At 35.2% G+C, this 14,298-nt stretch overlaps 2 protein-coding genes across 2 annotated transcripts; both read left to right on the top strand.

Annotated features, from left to right (window-relative positions):
* Window positions 1-3,854: 3,854 nt before the first annotated feature.
* On the top strand, window positions 3,855-5,079 carry LOC115454631 (the record flags this gene model as incomplete). The annotated part of the gene is given in 1 exon segment (XM_030183352.2): window positions 3,855-5,079. A coding segment is annotated over 1 exon segment (1,079 nt), but the record flags the coding sequence as incomplete, so codon positions are not given.
* A 1,253-nt stretch (window positions 5,080-6,332) lies between these two features.
* LOC119188969 lies at window positions 6,333-12,935 on the top strand. Its single transcript, XM_037437323.1, has 3 exons — window positions 6,333-6,627; window positions 10,087-10,268; window positions 12,335-12,935. The coding sequence occupies exons 2-3, from the start codon at window positions 10,087-10,089 to the stop codon at window positions 12,909-12,911; spliced, it is 759 nt and encodes a 252-aa protein (XP_037293220.1). The 5' UTR covers window positions 6,333-6,627; the 3' UTR covers window positions 12,912-12,935.
* The last annotated feature ends 1,363 nt before the right edge of the window (window positions 12,936-14,298 follow it).

Raw genomic sequence — 14,298 nt, 5'->3', positions numbered from 1 at the left:
CATCACGGACCTTCGTCTATTGGAAGCGGCGCTATGAGTGAGGAAGATATACATGAAGAGTGTGACCAACTATTTTTAAGAGGTGATGAATTGATTGATAGACCGGAGACACCGAACTCGGGGATACTTGGCAGTACTCAACGACCTACGAAACGGTTTCGTACTAATAGTGGCGAATATGATTCTAATGGGTTTACGTTGGTACAAAGAAAGACAAGACCGAATAATATTAAGAAGACCAACATTAATATGAATGAGAATGAACAATATGAAGTATGCTTAACATCTCATCAATTAATACCAAAACAAATAGGGTTAGCAAAAATGCTGAAATCAGAAAATATACAAAATATAACTCGAATTAAATATAAAAATCCCTACAGAGTGTTAATTACGTTTGAAAAAAAACAAGATGCAGAAATACTAGTCAAAAATAAAAAAATTATGGAACAAGGTTTTCGTTGTCACTCAACAAGTGAAGTAGGGACATCATATGGAGTAGTGAAATATTTGGAATTAGAAGTAAAGGAGGATGAGCTACTTAATTCATTTAAATGTGATCAACCAATTTTATCGGCGAAGAGATTAAAACGAATGTCAGAAACAGGTGAATGGGTTGACAGTGAATCTGTGCGTTTCAGTTTTAAGGGCCCTAAAATACCACAATACGTTTATGGCTACGATTGCAGATTTAAAGTGGAACCTTATACGTTCCCGGTGACTCAGTGCTCAAAATGTTGGAAATACGGCCATTTAGCTCGAGTTTGTCCAACCAAGAGAAGATATTGTCCTAAATGTGGTGGAGAACATGAGAACTGTGAGACAACTAATTATCGATGCATAAACTGCAGGGGTGACCATATTACCTTCAATAAGAAATGTCCTATTTTCCTTAAAGAGAAAGAAATCCGCTCGATTATGTGTCGAAATAATTGCACATATAAAGTAGCCCTATTTAAATATATAGAAGAGAAATATCAAGGTCAAAACATAATAAATATTACAAAAAAACAATATGACAAATTTGATATACGCAACGAAACTATAAAATCGCAGATAACTTATAATCAAACAAATATAAGAAGTAGCCAAATAGAAGATTCAAAAAACCGAGAAGATATAGAATTTGATGAAGTTAGCGATGACGAATCTAAAGAGGAGGAAAGTAATCATTTGCTACCAACAGAACAACCAGAAAAAAGTAAACGTAAAAAGAAGAAAAAGAAGAACATTAATAATCAGGTTCGAGACGAAGATGTTCATAAAAATCAACCAGAACATAGTAGAAAAATCCAAGTGGATGAAAGTAATAAAAAGAGAAAAAACACGCTTTGCAGCATATTACGGAAATCCAAAGAAATTATAATGTCAGATCAAAGTTTGGAAGAAAAAGTGCATCAAGTATTAAAAATAATTTTTGAAGAAATAATATCATATCTCGTTGAGTTCGTAAGCCATGGAGACATTTTAAACAAATTTATGCACGTTTTTGTTAATGGATAGCAATAATTACCATTTAAACATTACAGGAGCATCGAGCGCTGAGATTTCTTGTGAGCAAGTTTTAAATATTGCTCAATGGAATTCACAGAGCTTGATGCCAAAAAAGTACGAATTTGAGTTGTATTTGTATCAGGAGAAAATAAGTATCGGTATAATAAATGAAACATGGCTAAATTCAGATACTGAGGTCAGACTTAAGAACTACAATATTTTTAGGAAGGATAGATTCGATTCATATGGGGGAGTTGCTATAGTCGCACATCGGTCGATCAAGGCTCACTTATACCCTATAAATATAAACAATCCAGGAATCGAAATTATATGTATTAAGATAGGTAATTGTAAAAATTTGGAATATGTTGTATCTGTCTATTGTCCTCCATCAGTTAGAACTACACGATACGACTGGGAGTGTATATTTTCTAAATTTACCGTAAAATCTATAGTAGCCGGCGATTTTAATGCCCATCACACAAACTGGTCATGCAAAACGAATCAAAGAGGATTGCAAATTCTTGATGCATCTTTAGAATTCAATTTTATGTCACTTAATAATGGAGACAGCACCAGAATTAAATTAGTTAATGGCCTTTTACAGGCATCTACACCAGACATTACTTTTGTTACTTCCGATCTGACTGTTTATTGGAATTGGAAAGTTACAAGGGAATGTTTGGGTAGTGACCACCTTATTATAAAATATTCTATGGTATATATGAACAGTGCAAGAAAGATACTTCGTAGAAATTATAAATTAGCTAATTGGCATCTATATCAAGAAACATTAAAAAATAAATTTGACAATACAATCATAATTGACGCGAATAATATCCAATATAATTATAATTCATTTACAAATGAAATTAATCGTGCGGCTAATATAAGCATACCAATGATTAAAAATTGCAATTCTCTCACAAATAATTTTCGACCCAAACCATATTGGACTCCAACGTTATCCGTCGCAATTGCTGAACGTCGCCTAGCGCTTAAAAATTTTAGGCGGAATCCTACACCAGATAATTTCACAATATTACAAGAAAAAATAGCAAACGCTCAGCGGGTTCATAGGCGGGCAAAAATAAAAAGTTGGCAATTATTTTGCAGTAGCATCGATGAAACGGTAAACACATCAGAAGTTTGGCGGCGTATGCGCTGGTTAAAAGGCGTGAAATCGGAATATAGCGTGGCTCCCAAAAAAAAGAAAGAGGAACTCTTACGCAATCTTGCGCCAGATACCACTCAACCGCCAGAACCGTTACTTAGGTCTAAAAATATCGACTTAGAAAACGAATTTTCTATTCAAGAATTAATTAATTGCCTTAAGAATAAAGACACAACACCTGGAGATGATCAAATTAGTTACTCAATGATATACTATTTACCATTCGAGTCAAAATTATATTTACTAAAAATTTTTAACATGATTTTTAAACACTCTTTAGTACCAGAACAGTGGCGTAACATTGAAGTAGTCCCTATACCAAAGCCAAGCAATAATACTGAATTCCGACCCATTTCCTTAATAAGCTGCATATGTAAAATCTTTCATCTTATGTTGTGTAACCGTATAGAATGGTTTGTAGAAACCAACAAAATTTTTGCCCCTACCACGAGTGGTTTTAGGAAAGGTCAATCGTGTGTAGACTGTTTAGTACGTTTGACATCTTACATCCAACTAGGCTTCTCAAGGAATATTTCTACTTTAGTAGTCTTTTTGGATATTCATAATGCCTACAATAATGTATTAATAGAAAAATTAGTGACAACATTAGATAATTTAAATATAGGCACACAAATTTGCAAATATTTATGGTCTTTCTTAATTCGTAGACGTTTATTTATTAAGGATGGTATAGATAATCAAGAAATATCTAGGTGGACTGGGAGAGGTTTAGCTCAGGGAGATCCTCTCTCACCTCTTTTATTTAATTTAGCTACTTATAAGATAGGATTGGGGTTTCAAAATGTTAATACATTGCAATATGCGGATGACTTCACTTTCTATACACAAAACTTTAAAGTAGATACTAGTGTAGCATGTATTCAAAATTGTTTGAATTTAGTGGTATATAGTTTAGAACAACTGGGTTTAGAAGTATCTCCAAGTAAAACACAGTGTTGTCTGTTTGGTAGAGGAAAAACACGTAGTCAATTTAGTTTAACAATTAATAGTATACAAATAAAAGCAGTAGAAAATATTAAATATCTAGGCATGTGGCTAGATAAATCTTTACTATGGAGTAAACATATTGAAGAAACCAAGATAAAGACAACGAAAATAGTGAACATCCTTAAAGTACTAGCAGGTACATCTTGGGGACTGCACCCTAAACATCTTAGACGACTATACATAGCCTTGGTACGGAGCAGACTAGATTTTGGTAGCTTTATTTATGACACAGCAGCAAATACCCATCTAGAAAAATTAGTAAAAATACAAAATGTGGCACTACGCACTATAGGTGGTTTCATTAGAACCACACCTATACACGTTATGGAATACGAACTGTGTATACACCCTCTCCATCTTCGGCGTCAGTATCTTGCTACAAAATATTTGTTAAAGGCCCAATCATTTGCTAATAATATAACCATTTCTATTTTACAAAAAATTTCTTCAGACTGTGCAGCGAGGTATTGGAGAAAAAAAAAGAAACCTTTGCTCGTATCCATTTTAGAAGAAATAAAAACAGAAAAATTTAATAAAAGTGAACCTCTCAATATGTTTAAATTAAATACGTGGATGACTAATGTTAAGACAGATTTCATTAAAACGGACATAGATGGTATAAAGGTATCTAAAAATAAATGCAATAGTGGAACACTAAAATTTAACGTTATTAAAATGCTTAATACAGATTATCAAAATTTCCATAAAATATTTACCGATGGTTCTAAAACGGGTAATCGTGCTGGTGCGGCTTTTTACGATCCTAGTCGTAACGTGAAAGAGTTATTTAAAATTGTATCTCCTTGTAATAATATAATGTCGGTGGAACTTTTTGCGATCTCAGAAGCAATATCATATGCTACTACTTCAGATAATAAGGACGTCGTCATACTAACAGATAGTCGAAGTGCATTACAGCATATCGCTCGATGCACCTCTTTGGTGAGAGGAGCTTCGATAGCATATGCCATATTAAAAAAAATATTATCTTTACAGAAAAATGGTATTGACCTGAGGTTGCAGTGGATTCCATCGCACATTGGCATTCGAGGAAATGAAGTTGCTGATAGTCTAGCAAAAGATTCATTACTTAATGGCTCCCAAACGTACATATGGCCAGAAAACACGGAAATTCTAAATAAATATAAATACAAAATATTTGAGAAATGGAAAATATACAATGATAATAAGTTTTGTCACAAAGGAATTTGGTATAAAATATTGCAACCAGAACCTCCTCGAACACCTCTGTGCGCAATCAGTAGTATGAAGAGAGAATATGTAGTAATAGCACACAGACTTAGGTCTGGACACATGCCTCTTAATAAATTCAAACACCTAATGAGACACACGGACTCGCCCAACTGTTCAACTTGTGGAGTCCCAGAAGATGTTTATCACCTTCTTACTGAGTGCGTTCGAACTGAGCATATGAGAGCATATATGGCAGATGAATTCCTAATAAATCCTCTAGACACAGGAGTACTCCAATGTATACTGGCTGATCCAATGTGTAATGCTGCCAAATGCTTATATTCCAGGATTACTAATATTTTAGAATAATTATTTCAACAACAGTTGGATCGGTAGTAATACAATTTTGAACAATAGGACTGACATAGGCGCTAAGCGACTCAAAGTCCTTAAAAAAAAAAGAATAAAAAAAAAAAAAAAAAAAAGCTACTCCCAAACAAGTAAGAGAAAAATACAAATACTGTAAGTGTTGAACGATCTCTCTTCCACATCTAGTCGTTTATAGCTAATAGTCTATTTATCAGTTACGAAGCTAGATCAAGAAATAGTGTCGAAGGGTCCATATAACTTGATTCCTGTCGGCTTCCCTTTATGTAGAATCTTATTAGCATTAGAATGATTGGCATACTGCATCCAAGCATGTTAATATCTATATTTTGTGTCGGGCTCCCTTTCGGAAAATTTGACCATTCACCACTGCCAAGAAATAAGTTTAAAACCATAATGTATTTTGGTAGGCATCCTGTTTCTTGAACTAAACCAGAACACAATGGTAAATTGTTACCCAATGATGAATCAAACGGTGACTCCTCGCAATTTTCTCGAAATAAAAGCATTTGGATTTGGGTTACTTTGAACTGGCGGTATTCTAAACAAATACCTATAAATAATTGAATTTTGCCGTTAGGTTTGCAGTGCCACTATTGAACAGGGTAAGACGCCATTGCTTTTTTTGCAAGAGATCTTTAACAAAAAAAATATCTTCTAATAACTAATTAATCTTAATTTATATTTGATCAAAGTAGTCACTAGAAAGAACGCGATTTTTTTAATTTATTTTTGCGTAAAATATTAACCAAGGAATATAAATAACATTAAATATATTTACCGCTAATTTCATACACTTAACATGCCTAAATTTTTTATTCTAACTGACGGCTAATCAACTGGAAAATCTTTCAATTATTTATTGTTTTGATTATAAGCTTTAAACCCCAATCTTGGCCCACTAAGAGTAATCGAAGAACACAATACAATTCCGGTCTACTTGTTCCGACTTTTTATAATAATTAAGGATGACTACGTGAGGCATTACGTTACGGTGATCGAAGTGGTTTTAGGTGAAAGTAAAAAGTGGTAAAAAGCAAATCGAATTAATAAGTTCGAAAGAGCGTAAAAAATTCAACATAATTGTCCAGTACGATTGTGGCGTCCAGGGCGCGTGGACAGTGATCGCAAATACCTTTTTATTTTTTGAATTAATTTAGTCGTGGGAAATAAAATATACAGCCCTGACTATTGTTAAATAAACTTTTTTAGTGGTTCGAATTTTAAATTAATTTGTTTTTTTTCTTCGAATGTGATTTCGATTGTTGAGTGATGAGTTTTCGTAATAAATTGTGTATCGAATAGAGAATTCAAATGAAATTGTTCACGGACTTCACAGTTAATTGATAGTTTAAAATTTATTCTTTACAGTAAGTACTTTTTCTTGCTAACTTATTACGCTTTTATTTTTATTATATAATGCAATTATAGAGCATTTTTGTCCGACAACTGTTTTAGCACATTAACTTCCTTCAGAGTTCGTAGCGATAATGAAACAGTGAGATACCCAACATTATCATCTGCTATGTAAAAAAAAAGTTATAAAAAACAACTTATTGGTACTTAGAAATATATTATTTATAGAGTATAATTCATAATTAGGTAGGTATTACTGAATTCTCTCTCTTAAGAATTTTAAAAGGTAGATAGAGATCGGAACACTAAGGATATCTTTTGTCTTTTCTTAATCGAAATTGCTGAATTCAAAGAACTATCTAATAACTACAATCATTGTGATTGTAGTTATTAGATAGTTCTTTGAATTACTTTTAATTTATTTTAGATTATCTAATAATTATGTTATTAAAACACACATAGAGACGTTGCATTCAAGGTATTCCGCTCCAACTTCCCTTTTATGCATCGATTCCTTCAAGTGAGATATTTTTATTAACGATATTCATTCTCATCTCAATGTGTGAATTCACACTACATTAATTTACACGCAAATTTTTTGTAGGTATCAAAGACTACAAAATCAATCCGACTGGAAAGAAAAAATTGTCGATGGATACTTCCGTGCCAAAAAATATAGTTTTGTATACGTGCCATTTAGCCCCAAATATAGATTTAGTTGGCTAACAAACATTACTAATAAATTATGGGAAAGTAAATTTTGCTGGCGGTAGGATATATTTTTTACCCGCTCGGATAGCGACCACCATACACATGGTGTTAAAACCCGCCATAGTGGCTGACGTTAATGTGTCGCGTTCCGGGATCAGCCTGTGTATATCTGGTCGTCAGGCCGGCATAATTGTGTCGACTGTCCAGGGGTAATCGTCTCTCGTCAGTCGACATTCTATTGGACTCCACTCCACTTACCATCAGGTGCAGTAAGATCACATCGCCATGCTCATATAGGTATAAAAAAGATATCTCTGCTCATAAACCTTAAACACCTCATAATAATGGCTAAAAATCGCGGGTACATAGTACCACGCCGTTTTCCCTTTTCAGGTGTTATCGGAAGTATTCTCTCGGTCTCCGTAATGTTATATAGCCAGCTTTCAAAGGGCACAAAATCTCAAATTTTGATCTCAAGTGTAGCAAAGCAAAAATTTCAAGTAGGTAATCCAAACAGATATTTAATTTTTCTCTTTAGTATCGGCACAGAACCAGGAATTTGTGTACATAGACCCTTATCACAGCCCGGGACGGGATACGCATGGCGATAAGGTACACCAGTTTTGGCCCTGCCTACCCCTTCGGTGATGAAAAGCGCGACTGTGTATATACTGTATAATCCAAATAAATTAACACATGCACATATTGTAGTAGGTAGTTGTATTGGACCAAGGGGGGACAGATAGCCGACATCTTGGTCCACCTGTATCTCATTTTAATACATCGCTTTGAGTCAAATTTAAAATCATATGTCCTTATTTATTTATAAACTAGGACTAGGTAATGACAGTGATGATACTAGATAAGTAAACGTTAAATGGATTTTGAGATTTGTGTTAAGATTAAGCTCATTGTCACTGATAACTAGTTTTGTTAAATGTTTTGTCAGAGCGCGAAGGGCCTGCGGCGGTATATAATTTTATATATATTTATTTCTTGCTTATTTCCATGTATATCGTTGCGTAGCAATTACTGGGTTAAAATACAACTTATTTAATAAAAGTTAGAATAAAGAACACATTCACAAATACTACTATTAAGTAGGGTATTTGAAAACCTTCCCCGCGCAAACGACAATGAGTATTCGTTCCATGCATTTACATAGCACGAGTTATGGCTGAGTATTCTTTAATATATCATAATTACCTACCTACCTACTTTTTTTAGTCTCTGCACCACCTAAAGGTTGACTGGTAGAGAAAGCCTTCGGTATTAAGTCCGCCTTGATACTCTTTGCGTAAAGGCGGACCAAAATGTTTCAAAAACGATCTGAATTAACATTACTGTATTTTTTAAATAGCGTGTTATCACTGATGTGCGCACCCAAATTAAATCAAGTAAAGAGGCCTTTAGTGCCATGATTATTATCTCCAATTCAAATAACTAAAAACTAATATCCAAAATTGATAATGGGTATATTTATATATACTCAAATATTGTAACATAATTGACTCGTCCTCCTCCTGTAATGTAAGTCATATGTGATATTTAATATTCTTTGAATTTGTAATATAAGTCACGACTTATCATTTTGTGCTTAAGAACTTAAAACCATAGCCCAATCTGTTTTTTGTGTACGGTTTAATTCGTGTACATAGTAGTAGCTGTCCAATCCGGTATTAATCGCTAGTAGGATATATTTTACATCCGCCCGGACAGCGATTATCGTACAAAGTTTAAAACTCGCCATCGTAGCTCAAGTGTGTCGCGTTTCGGGATCAGTCTGTGTATATCCGGTTCCAACAGGCCGGCATAATTGTGTCAACTGCCCAGGGGTAATCTTTCCTCAGTCGACATTCTATTGAACACCACTCCCCCACCAAGTGCAGTCGGGACACTACGCCGTGCTAGTAAAACAAAAAAAATGAAGTAGCTAGATATCTTCTTGATACATTGCTTAGTAATTGGACCACAACCGGAATAAACACTCTTCCTGCCTACCTCTTGATTGCCAGCATTTAGCAATAACCGGGATGACCTATTAGTATTCTTCCAAGCGTGAAATCTAAACCTACGACTAGACAAGACGGATACCAAGCGGACGTCAATGCTATTTGAGTCTTATAATGCAGTGAAAATTTCAATAGACGTTTTTTGTAGTAGATACTAAACTAAAACTGTTTTTGTATAAGTACAGTGTAGTCCGAGTGTTATTTTTAATAAGATATGTTACATCCGTCGCTGGTTGCTAGATTTTAGCGGTCTGTCTAGGTGGATGTACACCACGTGAATTAGCAATAAAATAAATAAAGGGATAGGAACCAACCATAGCTTATAATGTTTTCTAACCATATTGTGTATGACGGTCGTTAGTTAGACATGTATAACAATTATACAAAACTAGCTTTTGCTCGCAGCTTTGCACGCGTGAAAGAGTTTTTCGGGATAATAGCCCTTTCCGTGGTCTCAAACTATCTCCATATCAAATTTCATCAAAATCCGTCCGGTAGTTTCTGAAATTAGCGCGTTCAAACAAACAAACTATTTAGCTTTACATAATAGTATAGAAAGAAGAAAGAGAATGAAAAACTAAACTCCCACAAAAAAAATGGGTTTGCTACTTGACGTGTCGTGTTCCACTTCGAATAATGTTGTTTTGATTAGAAACGACACACTAGACTAACTACCTACCCCCGTCTCTAAGACTCCTATAACTCAATTATATACACCATGTGACTTCACTAGTAACTCCAAATTTTCAGATGTGGCGTTTATTCCTAACCATTGCTTCCATGCTGGTGCTGGTGGCAGGTCATGGGCGAGTGATTCAGCCAACGTCCAGGGCCTCCGCCTGGCGAGCAGGGTTCCCCACCAAGCCAGACTACGATGACGATGGCGTCAATTGCGGAGGCATGTGGCACCAATGGAGTTACAATAAGGGCAAGTAAGTATCACACAGTGGTAAAACAGCCTAGGAAGTGGAACAGACTTCTTAGACGAATGTCCGTTGGTTAAAAACCCTAGGGTACGCATTATAGCTAGCTTTAATGGTGAAGGAAAACATCCTTAACAAACCTGCATACGTGAGAAAGTTTTCTATAACAATTTCGAGTGTATATGAAGTCTGTCTATCTGCACTAGGCCAGCGTGGCTACCACGCGAAATACCTCTCAATTGTAGAGAAGGTCTATGCCCAACAATAGGACAGTGTATAATAAAGGGCTCATATAATATTATTTAAGTATGTTATTGAGTATCACACTGACAGGGCCTAGAATAGCCAACAAACCTCAGTCTCTGATATCCGGAGGCATAAAGCGATCATGAGGATTAATAGGTTAATAAACAAACATTTGGCCAGTCTGTTTCCGTATTTCCACAGCGATCAAAATTGCAAATATTGCGTCTTGCCTTTAACTTCGTGAATTTTACTTTCTGCTAAATAACGAATGCCTAGAATAGTTTCTAGAATCTTTGCCTTTTCATAATGCCGTAGTAATTCAAATATTATAATGGCAATATTTAACGCACAAAAACATTCTTGATCAACCATTATCGATAATTCCAAAGTCTCCCACACTACCCCAATGTCTAAGGTTAGAATGACCGTAACAATAAATGCAAAGCCGACCAGGTTTTGACCTGATTATTTCTTATTAATCAATTAAAACTGGACCCAGCGATCTGATGTTGATGGTTCTCAAATGATTGTAACAGGAATTAATGTAGACATTAATAAGAACTTGTATTCTTTGTTGAAAGATCTACTATATTTTTTGTTGCTTTGTAAGTGTTTTGGATTGTATTGTATACAATGAAATTCTCTATCTACGGAGGAGGTCGAAATGTCTGTCAAAATATGTAACCTTTCGCTGTACGTCGGCTTTCTATGATCACCGATAACCATCTAAAGTAGTTCTCGGTACCTCTTGTCTACAGAAATAGTCACGTACGAAATAATATTCATGCAGCTTTGTAATCCGAAAAAATATTCCCAGATAGAGAGGTCAGTGGCACGTTCTTTGTTTGCATACTTTGACCCACAACTATCTTGAAATGAACTGAACACGATTAAATTCATATCTAGTCGGAAATGGGGTAGAGTTTGTTTGTAGAGAAAAGTTTTTCGCGAATCAAATATTGTTCAAGAATAATATTATATATTTTTTAAAAAAACATTTCACTTAGTCAAAGCCGCAAGCAAAAACTAGTCAATAATTATTTATGTATCTAGAAATATCCGTAAAATCGTATGTTCAAAACAATAACGTAAGTTAATTATTTGAATAGATAGCAATATCTTGTTTATTTTGCTTATCAAAACGAAAATTGACGTTTATTCTACCTAGTACATATTATATCGATTAAAACGAATAAACGTCAGTGATTGGATTGTATGAGATCACTCTACATGAACCAGGATGTCAGAGCATTCGTTGGTTGCAAACCTTAAATGAAATAGAGAACGCTTAGACCTGCTGGCAATCTGACACCATGAAACGTAATAACAAATCAAGATACATTAGTCTTTTGGTGAACCGCAGTGCCAGTGCCGGATAGCGTTCATCGTCTATGGAAAATCCATTTTTTATAGTATAATTAAACAATTATCGTATTGCTTGTTTTGATAACATCATTGAATATTGTGTTTTTATTGAAATAATTCATTTTACATTCCGTAGTTTTTAATCGGCGAGACGGAAAGTTAAATAATTGTAAAAATCCCGATATATCGGGATGAATGACAATCCTCATTACAGTCGACAAACATCTTGAGTAAACTCTCTCGTAGTAGGTGAAGTAAGACACATTTACGTACAATAAAATCTCCCAGTACGCGGTAGTATGCTCAAGATGATTGCCGGCTTTTACACATCACTGCTCCATCAGTTAAATTATTTACATATAAAAGAATTCCAGTAAAAGTTAATATGTCGCGGGCCAAGATTATTCGTTATTTTTCGAACACATGCCAGAGAATGATAGACTACAATGTATTTTATATTTCAGATGCGGCATTTGTGGCGACAGGTACGATGCCAAGCCTCCGCGCGCCCACGAACTCGGCGGCACCTACGGAGAAGGCATCATAGTCGCGCATTACCTTCCTTCATCCGTCTTTACCGTCACAGTCCACCTCACCACCTCCCACAAAGGATTCTGGGAGTTCAAACTGTGCCCCGATCCCCACAGGAACGATCAAGAGTGCTTTGACGAATACCCCCTAGAATTAGAAGAAGGGGGCACGAAATACTATCCTACACGGGGCAGTGTGAAATACGACGTCAACTATCGGTTACCATCAGGTCTGGTGTGCGACCACTGTGTTCTGCAGTGGAGGTATACAGCCGGGAATAATTGGGGTATCTGTCCCAATGGTACTGGGGGGTTGGGGTGCGGGAATCAGGAGCAGTTCGGGGCCTGCTCTGACGTATCCATAGGGGCTGGTAAGAGTGGACTTAAGTACAAGCCTGAGGGATACGACGATATGCCCTCGGTTTTACTTCACTATTTGTCAAAGGGATACTATGATTTACAAGGTAAGAATGATCGAGACATTGTAAATAACGAGTTGGATTATTTATAAATAAATTAAGGTGTATATTTTGTATATAATTGTAAATAGTTTCATTTTGTATGTTTCAAACGTGTAATGTGTTTGTTTTGCAAAAATGTTATATTGTTCTTACTTGCTAATGATAATATATTTTGTAATTGAATGCTGTATCAAATAAAATACGCCTACTTATAAGGGAAGAAATAGAATAATTCGCTTCACGAATCACAACGGAAAAAATCTTGTAAATCAATTTTCTGCTTAATCTTTGAATTAGGTAAAAAACAACACCCCAGAAGGTACACTCGTTTCCTACATCAGAAAATATTAATATTAAATTCAAAAAAAATCTAAAACTTTTCTATGTCTCACGCACTCAGAATCCCAATACGAAAACTAATATTTTCGTTAACTAGCAAAATATAACGTCTATAAATATTTGTACTTTCTAATGATTATCAGAAAATTGAATCGAAAGCATTCGACGCTACTGAGAACATCTGAATGGTACTTTAATATTAAAGTGCTTAGAAAGTGTGTTTTTATTGCTTTTGATATGGACTTTACGAATGAAGCTGTTTATATCTGACCTAAATATTGGGAATTGACCTTAATCATTTGAAGTATTCATTTTAAATCTTTATTCGAAATTTAAATTTAATCCAAATAATGATATCTTAGAGATGTGTAGTTGTTAAAAAGAGAAAGACTTCGAACCGATTTTGCGTACGTATCCACCGTAAAGGTGTAAGAGAGGTAAACGATGCACTAAAAAACATTCACCAATAGTATCACTATTTCACGCCGTCGCTTAGGCATAGAGAAAAAAAACTGTCACACGATTTGAGAACCTCGCTAGTCGCCGTGCATTCTCGCACAATCACGCTATATTTTTTGAGTTTGTTGATGCGTGCATTGCTTTGTCATGACGATTGATGTATGTTTATTCACAAAGACTTCACACACGCACATTGTGAATGTGTTTCACACACCAGCTTTAAATCCTCCCACATTATTATGTGCTATAACTTAACTGCATGAAGGTGACACAATCTGCAATATATTTAGCACTCCTTGTATATGATAGGAACCGTACAATAATAATTAGCAAGTAAGCAGTGACGTAGCTAGACGTAGCCAAAGTGGGTCCTTGCCCACGGCCACGCACTTAAAAAGGGTCACACGGGGCCTCTGGTAAGTGTGATTTTTCAAATCTATATGCTTTTTAAATAGGTATGTCAAGTCAAAACATGTTTGGTAAGTTAAATTTATTGGGTAAATCTTGAGAACGAAAGAAAAGGGGCCTCGCTGATGCGACTTCGCACATGTCTATATTAATCCCCGCTACGCCACTGTAAGTAAAAAATAAATACACAATCGGTAGAGAACACCACAAGACAACTTACTTGCCTTCCTG

This window comes from Manduca sexta, chromosome 10, assembly GCF_014839805.1.
Source record: "Manduca sexta isolate Smith_Timp_Sample1 chromosome 10, JHU_Msex_v1.0, whole genome shotgun sequence".
Lineage (NCBI taxonomy): Eukaryota > Metazoa > Arthropoda > Insecta > Lepidoptera > Sphingidae > Manduca > Manduca sexta.
Note: the sequence above shows the minus strand (reverse complement) of the source record. Positions and strands in the feature narration are given on the sequence as shown.

What these genes read in the sequence shown, in the direction of transcription:
- LOC119188969 (XM_037437323.1), top strand. Translation starts at nt 10,087, where the DNA reads ATGTGGCGTTTATTCCTAACCATTGCTTCCATGCTGGTGCTGGTGGCA. An exon ending in TGGAGTTACAATAAGGGCAA is followed by an intron (nt 10,269 to 12,334) that starts GTAAGTATCACA and finishes TTTATATTTCAG; the next exon opens with ATGCGGCATTTGTGGCGACA.